At 40.4% G+C, this 15,057-nt stretch overlaps 3 protein-coding genes across 10 annotated transcripts; 2 read left to right on the top strand and 1 right to left on the bottom strand.

The window, feature by feature from the left end:
* Positions 1-1,854: 1,854 nt before the first annotated feature.
* Positions 1,855-5,640, bottom strand: rpl14 (ribosomal protein L14). Its single transcript, XM_071914911.2, has 6 exons — positions 5,517-5,640; positions 4,702-4,803; positions 4,519-4,613; positions 2,831-2,930; positions 2,110-2,163; positions 1,855-1,945 (listed from the first exon to the last, which is right to left on the bottom strand). The coding sequence occupies exons 1-6, from the start codon at positions 5,517-5,519 to the stop codon at positions 1,886-1,888; spliced, it is 414 nt and encodes a 137-aa protein (XP_071771012.1). The 5' UTR covers positions 5,520-5,640; the 3' UTR covers positions 1,855-1,885.
* Positions 5,641-5,860: 220 nt separating this feature from the next.
* LOC144542903 (uncharacterized) lies at positions 5,861-11,417 on the top strand. Of its 8 annotated transcripts, none has more exons than XM_078290492.1 (7): positions 5,863-5,878; positions 6,381-6,415; positions 7,073-7,112; positions 8,883-8,920; positions 9,016-9,395; positions 9,524-9,665; positions 10,042-11,417. In XM_078290492.1, the coding sequence occupies exons 2-6, from the start codon at positions 6,394-6,396 to the stop codon at positions 9,641-9,643; spliced, it is 600 nt and encodes a 199-aa protein (XP_078146618.1). In that variant the 5' UTR covers positions 5,863-5,878; positions 6,381-6,393; the 3' UTR covers positions 9,644-9,665; positions 10,042-11,417. The 8 variants fall into 8 exon arrangements, with proteins under 8 accessions (XP_078146621.1, XP_078146618.1, XP_078146619.1 ...); XM_078290493.1 differs by lacking the exon at positions 5,863-5,878 and adding an exon at positions 6,099-6,200 and having other exon boundaries at positions 7,076-7,112; XM_078290491.1 differs by lacking the exon at positions 5,863-5,878 and adding an exon at positions 6,099-6,200.
* Positions 11,418-12,340: 923 nt separating this feature from the next.
* Positions 12,341-14,225, top strand: LOC144542892 (uncharacterized). The gene is made up of 4 exons (XM_078290417.1): positions 12,341-12,476; positions 12,567-12,684; positions 12,985-13,158; positions 13,359-14,225. Exons 1-4 carry the CDS (start codon positions 12,424-12,426, stop codon positions 13,977-13,979), a joined length of 966 nt encoding a protein of 321 aa, XP_078146543.1. The 5' UTR covers positions 12,341-12,423; the 3' UTR covers positions 13,980-14,225.
* The last annotated feature ends 832 nt before the right edge of the window (positions 14,226-15,057 follow it).

Genomic DNA, 15,057 nt, shown 5'->3' with positions numbered 1-15,057 from the left:
TGCTGTCTGTCCCTGTTCCCTGCACAGAACCAGCTGGGCAACGTTCAACTGACTTATGTAATATTTACAAGCTGTTCTCTGAAATCTGAAGTGGAACCTGTTTGGCCAGTGCCAGACTCATCCACTGTGCCCTAATGCGAGCTGGATTATTTCAACCGGGACAGGGCTGCACGAGGCATGGGGCTCTGAAATGGAAAGGCGTTTGGATGATCACCTATTTCAAGTTGTCAAGTCAAAGCAGACAGTACAGTATATGCCTCCTGATGAATTCCCTTCCAGCAGTACAGGCGCTCCCCAGTATCTTTTAGTCTATACAGGCCATAGCTTTGTGTTCTGGGAGTTCGAACCAAACCAGAAGCATCTAAAAGGCTAAAATCTTTGTCTTCTGCCTCCTTCAAGAATCATCTAAACCTCACAAGTTGGAGACAAAAGGGTCATGCTCCACTATTGCCTGAGACTGCCATCTAGTGCATGTTTGAAAAAATGAGTCTAGGCCATTCCTACAGAATACGACCGGCACTTGAGTCTGACTGTGTCCCATCTTTTGCTTCATCCCAGATTTCCTCCTATTCAAGAGTATGACTCCCACTCTAACTTCAGGTGCAACCAGGGTTGTAGTGAAGACCACCTTAGTCCAGTCCAAGTCAATGCCAAGACCAGGTCCACAGAAGATCGAGACCAAGTCAAGACAGAGGCCAAAGCAAAATTGAGTCCTATTCAAGACCAAGACCAAAATAGGGAATAAACACTGTACATGTCTTTCCAAATGTAAAGTTAATGCTTATGGAATTTAAGGCTCAACAGACATGTAGATTGATTTGCAGGAGCTCTGAACTTTACTGTACCCTTCAACATCAGATAATTAATGCAGAGGATTTTGACTACTCAATGCACTAAGACCATTACATACACAGGTTCTACAGGTGAAATCTCACATTGCGCTGAGGAGAAAATTAACGAAACGTCAATAAAAATCAGCCAGTTTAGCTACGCAGGAAAAAGTCGAGCCAACATCCAATAGTGTGCGAGACCAAAACAAGTCAGTCAAAACTGGCACAAGACCTGAGACAAGTCCAAGACATCAGAAGTGTCTCAAGACATCTGGCACTGTACATACAGCTGGATATAGAGTCAAATCTGCCAATATCATGCTTAAAAGGCACAGAAGCAGCCAAACAGCGGATAGACCAGTTTGTGGGATCTTTTTCATATGACCTCAGCCCCTACTACAGTTAACAAATCTGACTTGAATGTTTGAGGCAAAACGTCACTTCCTCAATCAGTAGGAATCTAAAGATTAAATTAGATCACATTAGGTTGACATTTAGAACTACAATCCCTTCACATAAAAAGCACTTCAATAATTAGTCCTACTCTAAACAGGGCGTACTCAGCCCAGTAGGCATCCATCACAACTCATTAATTTACTATGCAAGTTGATTTACAAGGATGTCAGAAGTCAATACTTCACTCTAAGGAATATCTAACCCCACTACCAACTGATACTAGGGATACACAGGTATGCACTATAAGGCTGGTAAAAGGCTAATGCATTGTTTTGGTACTGGAGAATTTCCAACTGTAAAATCCATGAAAAGAGCCACGTGTATCATGTCAAACAGTAAATCTGATTTCCTTTTCTAATGCAAACAAATGATCTCTTAATCATTTCTGCTTTTGAACCCAAATTTAAGTTTTCAGTCTATATTGTTCACCAAATGTAACAGATCAGAAGTCTGCATTTGCCTGTCCATAAAGTTTATTATTCAAAATTGATATTGGCAGTGAAAAATCTCTAAGTAAGCTAGTCAGGTACTATCAGATGGGAAAAAACAGGACAGGTAGACAAGGATAAACAATTCGAACGTTTATTTGAGGGAATTGATCACTTCTTCGCTGCCTCCTTCTGGAGCTTCTTCACCTCATGCTTGATGATCTTGTTCCTCTGCAGAAACAGAAACCATAAGTGCATAGTTAACACATGCTATGTAGCTGTTGGAGCAACATACTTTTGCTAGATATACTCTAATCCGTGGTCAAGGGCAACAACAGGGCAGTGTCTAATACTAAGACAAGGTAACAGTGCATTTGTGTTTCTCTTAAACTTACCATCCTCTTGGCCTTCATCACCTTGTAGCGGTCAAAGTCAGACATTTTGGCCCTCTGCAAAGAAAACCAGGATAAGTCAGTTACATAATGTCTGTGGGATACATACTTGGTCACCATAGGGAAATCGTTTTCTGCTTGCCCCATCCACAGAGGGGTCAGAGCACAGGTCCTCCAGTTTAAAGATGGTCTCCCTACTCGCTATGGTACTCCATCTACTGTACTGCCCAAATTAGTGGCTCAGGGCAGATTGGAGCCCAGGTCTCGCATCATGGACTTCACCACAATACTATCTTGGCCTTGACAAGTGCAGGGACCACTAATGTCCACTGAATACACATTTACAGTGCAGAGCAATTTGGATTCAATTTTGTATTAATTCCAAAAATTCAAAAAGGGTGCAAGAAAATATTTCACATGTAAATATTTACCTACTGCCTACAAAGGAATGATATAGTCTCCAATCACAAAAACAGAACAGGGTCAATTAGACATAAATGTGTGCGTATATATGATTTGATATATGATTATCTGCTGGTTTGGGAGAGAAATTCCACCATCTACATTTGAGACAGGCCTTCAGAAAGTTTCTTTGCTGCAAGGACTCACCTGGCTTTTCTAAGAATGAAAATCTTCATGTATCAGTACTGGATTATTAGTGATCTTATTAACCAGCACCGGTCTTGGTAATAAATAGGAACTGCATAAAACAAAAAACCCATACCTTCTGTCTGGCCTCGATCTTCTTGGCCCAGCTGCTTTGTGCCCACTTCTCATTGACTTCGGCCTTCTCCCAGGCCCTCCTCACAAACTTCTGACGGGCACTGTGGACCAATAAAGACAACATTAAGTACTGAAACTAGAGGCATGCATAAACACTTCACGTTACAATCATACTTGTGAAATAACCACGCCTACAGACCACATGAAATAAGAATCTGGGTTGAAATGTAATGATGGTGGTACAGCAACTGAGCATTTGTTTCCTTGTATCAATGGTCAACTGCCTTCATCTCTCCAAACAGTCACAACGACTGAAGCCTCAAGCCAACCATGCTCACATTTACTGAGGTCAACAGCTGTTAACTGAATGAACAATGGATGCATTTTTAAAATTTTCGCTGTCAAGCAGCGCCTCCCTGTCAGCTAGTCACTGCTATACAAGACTCACCTAACAGACCGAGGTCATTAAGGTGATTGCTTCTACACAATACTTTTCTTATTTGGTGTGAATGAAAGCATTCTAACCTGGTCTTTTTTCAGAAAGCCATCTATTTGATCCAGTAAATACATGATACAATGTTAATTACATAGCAATTACAATCACTTTGTATAGTTTAGTAGATATGGTAATCAGAAAAGATATCTTTCAATACCATCTAATGAATAAGCCTGCTGTTGAGAGGGTACACAGTAGATGATGCATGGGGAGACACAGGAGAAAGTCAAAATTTGGAAGCAGAAGTTGTCAAGATAGGGAATCACATGAGAGGCTAGTCTAAAGTTGGTAGAAAAATCAGGGAAACTTGGAATTAGACTAGTAATCCTGTTAGTTGGGTTTGATCTTTCCAAGCCAAAAAATGCTGGAGAAATGTTTGGCTACACAGGTGTTTTCTAACATCAGTGTTTTGGTGTTAGCCAACAACATTAGCACCCTAAGAGCAGTAAGTGAACAGCACGTCAACATCATGCCTCTTGACAAAGTCAAGAGTGCTCATCGTGGCAGCTGCTGGTTGTGTTTCAGTCTGACACAAGTCAGACTGAATGATGAGTCCAGTTCATAGAGTAACCACATCTACAACTCCACTGCATTGTGTAACCCTAATGAACACACTAGGCAGTATGTTTTCTTGATCCTGGCTATAACCTTGCATAAATGATGTACCTCATATTGCTGCATTGCCAGTCACAAGTTAAATAATGCTGACAGCCGTATGCTAAATGAGCAAAAAATTACAGATTTCTCAATGGATGTACACATTTGTTGCAACTTTGCACTATCTTAAGTTTGCAGCTCTTAACAAGTAAGTAGTGTTTAAGTGGTTCAGTACTTACAAATAACATTGATACCCAACCCTACCATTCCCACACTGAAACCGCCAGTTTAACAGTTTTGAAACTGGTAAAGGTGGATGTTGGATGTCCTGTAGACTCCAAATTCAGTGCGAATTAACTAGTCTGACAAGTAACCCCATTTACAATAAAAACATTAATATTTAAGACACATTAACTCACCCATTTGCATTATAAAGCTGTTCAACTGGATAAGGTTCAAGTGTTTAGGGAATACAGTATAAATATGCTCTTCTATCCCTCATTTGCGTGTTCATTTAATACCTGGACTTAAGTTTGTGAAATGTCCCCACACTCGTCTGTCCCAACACTGAGGATTTAACCCCTGTAGTCACTCACCTGTGCGGTACTTTGATAACATAGTCGGTGAGCTGCATGCACTTGAAGGGCATGGCTTGCCTCTTCACACCCGTGCAGGGACCATCAACAAGAGCCTGGAAAGCACAGAATACATGGCTATTTCAAAAGTCTCATTCTGGGCCACGGTGCATTGATAAATCAGTCTTCCTCACCACCACTCACCCTGTTTTGGTCAATGACATCAACGATGGCCACCAGCTTGCCAGCATGGGGTCCGAAAGAGATGTAGGAGACACGGCCGATCTCGACGAAACGCTTGAAGACCTGCGAAAGACACCAGAGAAATACAACTTAGGCATTTAGCTCGTGCACTTTTCGAGAATAACTTTCAATTACTGAGTAGGTAGGAGTGCCTTAGTACTTAATGTTAATGGACACAGCATTGGCTGTTGCAGGGACTGAACCTGGGACTTTCTGGATATGAGACAGTCTAACAACTAGACAATTTTAGTGTTCACAATTAACAGCTTTAATAGGGGTTTAACGCCCTGGAAAAAGTCTACACCTTAAGGTCTGTACAACAAAGCCAGATAGGTGCAGTTAAGGTTGGCTGGGCAAGGTTTTAGCTAGCTAGCGTCTTTCTGATTAAACGCGCACTGTTATCAAGCTAACGTGTCGTTAGCTTACTTGCTAACTAACATTATAGGCGTTTGGCAGGATAGGGTGCTTGCCGGGGACGACGTCGTGAGTGCTGTAAGTAAAGTAACCCTACAAGACAAAACTTGAGTTTGGTTAACGGAGAGGGATCGGGGTTTCGGCCCTGACTGCCTGACGGACCACGTTGTAGTAGTACTGGCGATATCCGAGATTTCACCGATACAGATTAAAAGCTTCAGATACACATACATAGCCCCTAACGCATATTAAATGACTGTAGCACTGCGTTAGTAATACATATATGTCTTGTGGCGGCACAATAATGCGAAATATGGACATAAATTCATCTTTGAAATGCTAAAGCTTCATGGCGAACTCACCATGATGGCAGTCCGCGAGCAGAAAGGACGTTACCACTTCCGGCTGACGCACATACGGCTTCCGCTCACTCACTGCACATGCGCCGTCTGTTTTTTGTTTTTATTACAGTTGTTTCTGAAGTATGAAACCAGATAGAATTACAATTCTCCGAGCTTTGGAAGTTTTCAAACCCTTAATGTTGATGCCAAAAAAAAAAAAAATCACATAAAAAATAATACGCAACAGATGGTGTGACCGGGCAGAAGGAGGAGCGTGTTAACTGCGTCACCTCTTTGTTGCCTTCAGAAGCAGTCTGAAATATCGTATTTACAGAGGTCTGACCAGGAACTACCAACAGACCGTAAAATAACCCAACAACGTGGTAAATACGACTGCGAAAGTCCGGATTTTCAATAATACCCGAGTTACCCGAGTTTTTGTTTAGGAGACTGTGATTTAGATATCATTGGGAAAAAGTTCCACCTGAACAGCTGTACTATGCTCATCCAGTGCTGCTCGGTTGAATGTGAGCATTCAGCTACATGAATGCGCGTTTAAACGTGGAGAAGATAAATTCGGACCTGAAGGCAGCATTTGCGAGCTGTTGGTTATACGGAAGAGCGTAGGGACATAAATAGAGGATACAGTATGTTTTCGTCGCATATGTCCTCATAAAGACAGCAAAATGTATACACGTCTAACTGGTAAATACTTTAATACATTTGGTTTGATTTACGATCAGGTTAGTTTTTTCGTACTTTCGAGTTTCACGAACTTCCGTGTTGGAGAATCGATACTTTCTCAACGCATTTAGGCCTATTAGCTGTATAATCTGTGTCCCTTTAACATACTGTTTTTGTCTTTCCATTAATAATGTCTTATAGGTGATTATGGAAAATGAGCCTGTCACAGAGTCTACGTAAGCACATTAATAGCCTACTTTTCATACTTAAAAAAAAATCATTATTGTTATTATTATTGTTATTATCATTATTATTATTGTTATTATCATCGTCATTATAATATTATTATTATTATTATTAGATCACGTTTAAGAATGAGAAATGCAGGCCACGGAAATCCAGAAGTCTGGCGGACATATCCAGTTTTCTGTTAATTTTATTAAGATAAAACGGTAGGCTACCCGCTGGTTACCTGAGTTTTTAATAGCTTATAAGAATAAATACACGCAGCTTTTTGTTCCTCCCTGATTGTGGCTCACACATGGTCATGTTTTTGTTCCAGCTAAAGACTACAGCAGCTCATTTCATATAACACACCTTCAGACAGTGGTGGTGGGATACACCATCCTGCATCAGACACCACTAATGAGTGAAATCACCTGCTGTAGTCTTTGGTTGGAATGAAAACCTGCAGACTCTCGGCCCTCCGTGCTACGTCATTTAATGACACCTGACCAAGAGTTAAGAGGATATGATAGTTTTTAAGTTGAATTTGTTGTTGTTGTTGTTGTTGTTGTTGTTGTTGTTGTTGTTACACACTAATAAAAGTATTTTGTCAATATGTGGCACGACTGGGGACGCAGAAGAAGAAGCAGCAGCAGCAGCAGCAGCAGCAGCAGCAGCAGTGGAGGTGGCGCTGTTAAACTTTGCAAGGTGAGAACAAGGCTTGTGGGGTTCAGAAAGGCTCACTGGAAGTTTCATTACAAGGAATGAAAGAGGAAAAGGGCAAGGACTACAAAGGGAAAATCAGTTGCGAACATAATTACTATGTTGTTGAAGAAGATGGTAGTCACATATCTGGTATTTGGAAGGTGTGTTTCTTCCAGTGTCCCAATGGAACAAACTTTGTGTCTTGCACTGAGTGATTTCTGTGCTGCCAGTCTTACCATAGCTGTTTCTGTCCTGATTCATTTTCTAAGGCAGATGTTTTATTATTTTCCCTACTATGTTCTGTATATCTAAGCAGAATATATTAGTGTCTCAAAAGAGAAGAAGCCATTTTTTTTACTATGAGGTTGATTTTTGCTTGGGGTTTGTGAGTAATAAAGGCAACCCAGTTAGATCAGTGATGGATTGAGATGGATTTCTGAATAGTAAGGCACTTTCCCAAACTTTATTAAATGTTGTTCATACCACAGCCATGTAAAGGGTAGTGAAAGGATGCAGATAGAATTGCTCAACATATTTTAGCAGATGATCAGGTTCTATTTTCATTGAAATTGGTTTGTCAGATGTGGCACCATAGTAAACATTAAGATGGAAAGTAAAATGTTCTCTCAAGAGATGGAAATTTCAAGTATGTCAGCTTTCAGTATGGGCTAGCACAAAATTATCCTTAAAGCACAATACCGACTTTTTGGGAGTTTGGCCCATTGGTCATCTTAACCAATATGTGACGAGAGGATTAGCACCAAAATCATCTCTGTGTGTCTGGTAGATAGAGCTGTCTGGTGCGAATGCTAACACAGGGAGAACATGCAAACTCCACACAGAAAGGACCAGGGCCGAGATTTGACCCCAGAACCTTTTTGCTGTGAGGCGACAGTGCTAACCACCGAGCCACTGTGCCACCCAATATCTCTCTTCCTGTGAGACTTTGAGCATAACTGAAACAGAAAGTGAGGAAAGTTACCCAGACGGCTAAAGTTTTTGCACTGTTTGTGACAGACATCACTAATGATGAGGATTGAGATTTTGTTTTCAGAAGTTATGAATCTACAGGCCATAGATTAAAATCCAATACCAATTTTGGATTATTTAAAGATCTATCTTCATACTATGGATAATGCTAATCCACTACCGTTACTTAACATACTATATGCTAAAGCATTTCCATACACACCTGACAGAGCTATCTGCTGAAAACAGAAATGATTTTAGTGCCAATCCTCTAATCGTTAAGGGGCTAGTATAGAAGGTGTGTAATTAGATTTAATCTCAGCCAACTGGGCAAGTGCCTGAAATTCTTAGATCCACTCCTGCCTTTGTGTTTGTGACCTGAGACCTCGATAGCTTATAAAGGTTGAACAAATTTGGCCCAACCACTTTTAGAGCTGTGGTGCCACCGCTGCATCAAACTGAGTACAAATGGTAACGATATGCGTTGGAAATGTCTGTAGACATCTATTTGTGGCTAATTGAAATTTAGAAGGAAGCCAAAACACTACGCTTACAAAAAATCACTTTAATATTCTTTTAATATTTCTATATCTACTTACACTGTTTCTCTGGTACTCAATCATCCACTTATAGTGACCTTACTGTGCATTATATTTTTTAATCTCCTCTGGTATCACTATATTATTCCTACTACTGGTACTGCTGTGATACTTGTATAGTGTCTTATAGCCTATAGTATTTATTATAGAATTAGTAGCGCTCTTTGTAATCTCCAACAAGGTCTTCATCTTTTCTATCTCTCAGGGTTCCGCCTGTTTTCCAGAAGTGCTACGAAGCAAAAGGTAGACTACACACATTTTCTTCCAATTGTTTGTTATGATAATCCAAGTCTTTCCCTTCACACTCTCCTCACGTAACATCTGTGAATATGCTGCAGGTGAAAATTACCTGAGACAAGTTTCAGCTGCTGTGTCCAAACATCAAAACGAGAAGGTTTCCTTAAAGAAGCCATCTGACTCCAAGTGGACGATAGGACAGCTGGCCGACACCATCTACAAAGGGAATGATGCCCAAGTGGAGGAGTGGGGAAACTTCTACCTTCCTAATACAGTAAACATGGTGGTCGTAGGTGCAGTGGAGAACTCCCCATGCCAGTGTGGCCAGCTTGTTTTGATGACCTGTGTGGACAAACATTTGTATGCCTATGATGGAGAGGAGCTGCATGTGGTGGCTTCAAGCCTGAAGGAGTTCATTGAACTGGGCTTTGAGTATCCAGGGTTCAAGAGTTTTTGGAGAGGGGAGTCCTTCAAAGATATGGTGAGAGCACATTACAGTTGGTTGTAATCGTTTACAGGGAACTAGAGAGGCCGTTTTATACCGGATACCAATGATTGATAACCTGTGGGTACTGACAAGGACTTCTTGACTTGGTCTGTTGTGTGTAGTCTGAGGACGATTGGGCGGAAGTGAGGAAGGGTGCTGTGGGGAAGAAGTTGGACCAAGAGCACCTAGATCTGGTGACGGCAGAGAAGTCCACATTCATGAACTGTTTGGATGCCATCTAGCATGCACACCAAAGGACAGCAGGTGGGTATCTGGCTCTATAGTAGATAGTATATGCTCATCCTAATTATAACTTTATATCAGGTGCAGGGTGAAGACTAAGGTCATAAGGTTCTAATGCTCCCAGGAAGATTTATTCAAGTGACGTCTGAACCCAGCCCTACAAAGCTTAAGGGCAGTAACTGCATAAGAGCAAGACGGCGTGAACCTGAGAAAAAAATAACTTCATTATCTTCATCTTCATTATCTCCTGTCCTGACAAAAGTATTCTTGGCACAAAAGTGGATAATATGTACTGTTTAGTAGCATAATTGTTTAGAGATAGCAGATATGCCGAGGGTTGTTTATGATATACCTGGACATTTGATACATTTCTTAATAAATACCTGTTTTCTTACAGATGCTGTTCCTTGCCAAAGATGAGCACACGTGTCAAAAATCTTGGTTTCATATCTTAAAGTAATGCTGAAATCAAAAGTGCTATTGAAATGCTACTGTTGGTGAACACATGGACTATTGACTGCAATGTCATGCTTATTGCTCAATCACAGCTTTTTAAAGACATGTAACTGCAGCGTGAGTGCTATTGTTGAAAGGGCATGTACCCCGTTGGATCGTATTGGAGAGCTACACTCTCTGCAAGCTGACAGGTATGTAGAGCTCTACAGTGAAGTAACTGACAAAATTTTGATCAAAATCAATCAGCATGATGGCAGAAACTAGGAAAATGAGGCCCAGGTTGAAGAACAGCCCCGCGACACTGAATGTTCGTTCCTGCCGGGAATCGAACTCTGGTCTCCTGATTGAGAGTCAGCAGTCTAACTTCCTGTGGCGCACTTTCACCCACGTGACCCATAAAGTGGTGAACAGAGCGACCGACCGACCGTGCGATCCATAGAGCCCCTGCTGTCGCGGGGATAATAACTGGAATTAGTCTTTCTGATCACAGATTTAAGGAAATTGTTAATTTTCATCTCGGTGTGGACTGACATTATCACATCAATTCTTCTCTCAAATTAGCATGTGTTTACAATAATCATTACACAAGTGTGGCGCCTCTTTGTGAGTGTTGAATGATTTTGGTTTGAGGTTATAGCAAAATGTATTTTTATGTCCCGCCACCATGATACATATGTCATGATGGTGTCTGCATGTCTGTCTTTTTCTAAACACATTACTGTGAACACAATAAACAATACATGATGGAAATGTCATACTTATACCACAGGTTCCCTCTCTATAGAGTAGGTGATCTGTTTAGATTTTGGAGCACTTTGCTGAATAAAGTTGCATATTAACGAGGAAAAATTGCAGGACATAAGGTGGCTCAAGTGTTTCTTGTCACTAGCCTTCACTGTATTTTAATTCACATTATATCATCATCAGAGCAAATGTCCATCAGATTGGCGTACAGGATGGACAGTATCTTCTTTATTTTCTTTTATCTATCTGAGGAAGAGGAGTTATTAGCTCAGTGATCATATGGTCACATAAGTTTTCGGCATGATGCAAAGGATTTGATTTATATTTTACATTTCACAGAGTGGGTGAGCGGGGAGGGTTTCTGTGTTTCTTCTCCAGGACAGTTTTGACAGGACACATGGCTGTTCAGAGACACTTTGGCTGTCGTGGGGATCAAACCTGTGACCTTCTGTGAGCAGAAGGCCTCTATAATCACTATACCACCTGTTGTAGAAATACACTCAATTAAGAAGCACTCTCGCTTATACAGGAGTATACTCAATCTGTAATCAGTAAAGTAATATATTGTATCAACGTTTGTGTCCATGTTATTTTCTCAACCATTATGGATATTTTCATGGTGTGTATATAGCTTTTAATTTCAGAGACACATACTGTATATATTCTTCTTGGCAGGTATGCATCTGACCTTTGTTTCCATGCTCTCTGTTATTTGCCAGTTGCACTAATTAAACTACAATATTCCCAATATTCTACAATATGTCTGTACTTAATAGTGACTTTATAGTGGCCTTAGTACTTTATTCTTTATATTTTATATCTTATATGGTGTCACCATAATATTATTAGGCTATAATATTACTATAGGAACTTTAGGAAGTTTGTTTACACTGCTACTCAATGGTAAGTTTTAGTGACCTTATTGCACTTTATATTTCATCTCCTATGGTATCACTATAATATTCCTATGATATTCATATAGGTTCTTCTAGAGTATGTCTGTGCTACTCAATAGTGACTTTATAGTAAGCTAGCTTCTAGTGACCTTTATGGTATTTTCTATCTCTTATGGTAGGCTATCACTATAATATTCCCATAGGGACTTTGTATAGTATCGTTCTTAATTGTATCACAGGGTTGCAACAGTTATTGTTCCTAGGTGATCAGGGTCCACTGGGAAGGTAATGCCACACAAGGCCCCGAGGTGAGATATAAGAACTGAATTCATGTTGTCCAGATGGAATTACAGAGTGAAATGGATCAGCCCTCGGTAGAGTCTGGAGACGAAAACCATGATCCTCCTCCAGCCCCGAAATGTTCCTCCTACCCGTGTGTGGATGTGTCTGGTTCAAGGAAATGGACGCCGTGTTAGTGTTCATATCTGAAATGTACACAGTGTATGTACCGTCACGTGACGTTAAGTCTAGTTCCGCCAATCTAAAGTACTTTCGATTTAGTTATCGACTCGCAATGGTAAGTAGCTGCTTTTCTGTATCGTTCTTTGCAAATAATTTACGCTATTTTCGTCCTCGGCTGATTCATTACTGTGTTATGTTAAGTGAAATGTTTACTCGTTGTCATGTCATCTTTTCACCGATTATGGCAAAAGGCTGCTGCATCCGAGAGTCAGAGGTGAGTCGGGAAGATTTTTCTGATCGTAGCTCGGTTACTGCTGTGTTGTGCTTCTTAATGCCTGAATACATTTTGTCATTATTGTTTTAGGAGACAGAAGTTTCTGAAGTCTGAAGACATTTTCAGAAAAAGTGCCTTCATGATTATCCAGGAAATGCTGAAACTAAATGTACAGACGGCAGAACTAACCAAAGTGTTAGTGGATGAGGTGTGTCCTGAATGGGTTGTTGTCTTATATAAACTTTAGTGTTTTATATGAACTAAACGATGTTTTTGGCACCTAATACTTTCAACTTGTCCTAATTGGCCTAATGGGGGCGCTGTAATTAAAGGTCAGTTATACAGTCAGATGTGATATCTCAAACACCACTGGTCTGATTTTGACAAAAGTAGGAGGGATGATGCGTGGTTTCTATCATTCGTGGGGGACGAAATGTTAACTTGCTTTCATGTTGTATTGCTTTTCAATTACACAGAGCTCAGAACAATATCTCTCCTTTCACAACAGATACTTCACAGCATCTTCTTCTTGGGAATAATCTGCAAGCCCTCATATCCCCCAGAAATAATTGTGAATGATACAAAGATGTTGGGAAAATTGAGGGAGAAGTTCCCACGGCCATTTGAATTTTATTCCTCTCAACTACCCCAGCGGAGTCCATTTTCCTGTGTGCTGGACATGGTGAGGTTATAGTTTGTGGAAGGCAACACAATTCTTAATTGTAAACTCATTTACAAATGCTGCCTTGCCTCAATATCCTTAAATGTAACAGTTTATGATTAATCTCCCGAATTGCATTTCACAAACACAAAGCGTATGACTCAGTAAATCACTGCCAATATATAGGGATGACAGCTTGATATGTCTATGGTTCCTTTCAGATTGTCACACAGGCAGAAGACAAAGAGAATGAAAACCAAATAAAACAGAAGCTACAAGAGTTCATCAGGCAGCTGAGTTTGGGTAATGAGAAGCCTCTGGTCTCTTCCACCATCTGTGTCTCTCAGATCCCAAATTCAGTCAGGTACTATGGAGTCTCCATGTCCAGCAAAGGTGCTAATCCTGGGCGAATCATGGTCGCTGCCTCCTGTCTGGAAACCTGGGACAGTTGTGTAGCCGATGCAGTGATGACCTACTATCCACCTCCATCTAACAGGACGTCCAGCTTTGATGGAACCCTACAGCTAGAAGGGCATGTCACGTGCCAGGCGTTTCGCATCAGCGATGGGATTGAACTTCCTCCCTGCAAATCGTGTAAGGAGTTGTTTGGTTTGGAAACAACAGACATAAGTAAGTGGGCCTATGGCAACTGTGCTGAAGCTGAGAGTCTGAGCAACCTGTTCAAAAAAGAGGAAGAAGTCAAAATGAACGTACAGCCAACATCCGAGAACTACACCGAGGAAAACAGGAGGACGGCTGTAGCAGATGTTCAGAGATATCTGAAACAAATGCTACATGAGGTTCAATTTAATTGGGATAAGAATTTCTATGTCCCACAATAGTCGTTTTAGCAAAAGGGATGCATAGATTTTTACTGTCCCATACAACAAATGGCCAAAATATATCTACAGGGGGTTTATAGGGTTGTTGACACTACCAGTGACCCAACAATTACTTGGCCAGGTGCTAAAATTTTTGTCTTTTAAAAGCCACTTTTTAATGTTTTTTATTTTTTTTTAATTGTTTTTTACTTTTGGTCACCGACAGCGGTCAATAGAAGTCAACTCTGATTTTCCCCTTAAACTTCATATTATCAAAAACTTCATTGTGCTATAGCACACTTATATTGAGTGAAATATTCAAACGAATTCAAAGCGAATGCAGCAGTGTGTCTGTGATAACGGCTCATCCATCGCTACTTGGAGGGAAGTAACAACCTTCTGATCGCAAAGCATGTGACACTGCCAAAGGTGGATTAAGCAGTTCACTGTATAGAAGCCATATAACCATGTTCATAGCTTAAAAATGTGATGTAGTGCTGACTCAGTCTTTAACTGAATCATCATTCATATTCAATGGATCACACAAGTTCTTGCTGTATATCCTATATGTCTTTATATTGAAATAGGATTTTGCACTCATGTAATCAGACCTGTCGATATAATGTACTTTATTATTTCATATTATTGTATCTTCTACTTGTAGCCTACTGTGGATTTATTTGGATTTATGTATGTGGCAACATTTGGAATGAAGCATAGGGTAAGATGCAAAAGTTGACATGTTGCTCACCTCAGGAATTAATGAACTATAAAATCAGACTGTGGTGTACATGATTTGTTTTGATTCAAACTCCTAAAATCCAATGTGCTGTTGTTTGTGATATGTGTGAGATTATGCAGATAAATAAATCAGCAGTGATTCATTATGAAATGTGTAAGTGCTCTCTTATTGCTTATGAAAATTTCTGCCAATATTGCTCTGTGTGGTCAAAACTAGGAAACACTCCAGGCCAATGTTTCTACAGGATGTATTATCTATTCAAGAAGTTTTGACAGCAAAGATCAGCATTGGCCTGTGGAGCGAATATGAAGCGCTCTGAGACAGGAGGTGGAATAGATGCATCAACCTGTAGATTAA

The sequence above is a fragment of the Centroberyx gerrardi genome, chromosome 19 (genome assembly GCF_048128805.1).
Source record: "Centroberyx gerrardi isolate f3 chromosome 19, fCenGer3.hap1.cur.20231027, whole genome shotgun sequence".
NCBI classification, from domain to species: Eukaryota; Metazoa; Chordata; class Actinopteri; order Beryciformes; family Berycidae; genus Centroberyx; species Centroberyx gerrardi.
The sequence above is the reverse complement of the archived record's forward strand: the minus strand, read 5'-3'. Positions and strand labels throughout refer to the sequence as shown.

Coding starts and splice junctions, on each gene's coding strand:
- rpl14 (XM_071914911.2), bottom strand. Junction 2,164..2,830: donor AGATCGAGGCCAGACAGAAG/GTATGGGTTTTT, acceptor TTTTCTTTGCAG/AGGGCCAAAATGTCTGACTT. Junction 1,946..2,109: donor TGATGAAGGCCAAGAGGATG/GTAAGTTTAAGA, acceptor CTGTTTCTGCAG/AGGAACAAGATCATCAAGCA.
- LOC144542903 (XM_078290488.1), top strand. CDS start 6,394: ATGAGCCTGTCACAGAGTCTAC. Junction 7,113..8,882: donor GCGCTGTTAAACTTTGCAAG/GTGAGAACAAGG, acceptor TCTATCTCTCAG/GGTTCCGCCTGTTTTCCAGA. Junction 9,396..9,523: donor GGGAGTCCTTCAAAGATATG/GTGAGAGCACAT, acceptor TGTTGTGTGTAG/TCTGAGGACGATTGGGCGGA.
- LOC144542892 (XM_078290417.1), top strand. CDS start 12,424: ATGTCATCTTTTCACCGATTATGGCAAAAGGCTGCTGCATCCGAGAGT. Junction 12,477..12,566: donor GCTGCATCCGAGAGTCAGAG/GTGAGTCGGGAA, acceptor TTATTGTTTTAG/GAGACAGAAGTTTCTGAAGT. Junction 12,685..12,984: donor CCAAAGTGTTAGTGGATGAG/GTGTGTCCTGAA, acceptor CTTTCACAACAG/ATACTTCACAGCATCTTCTT.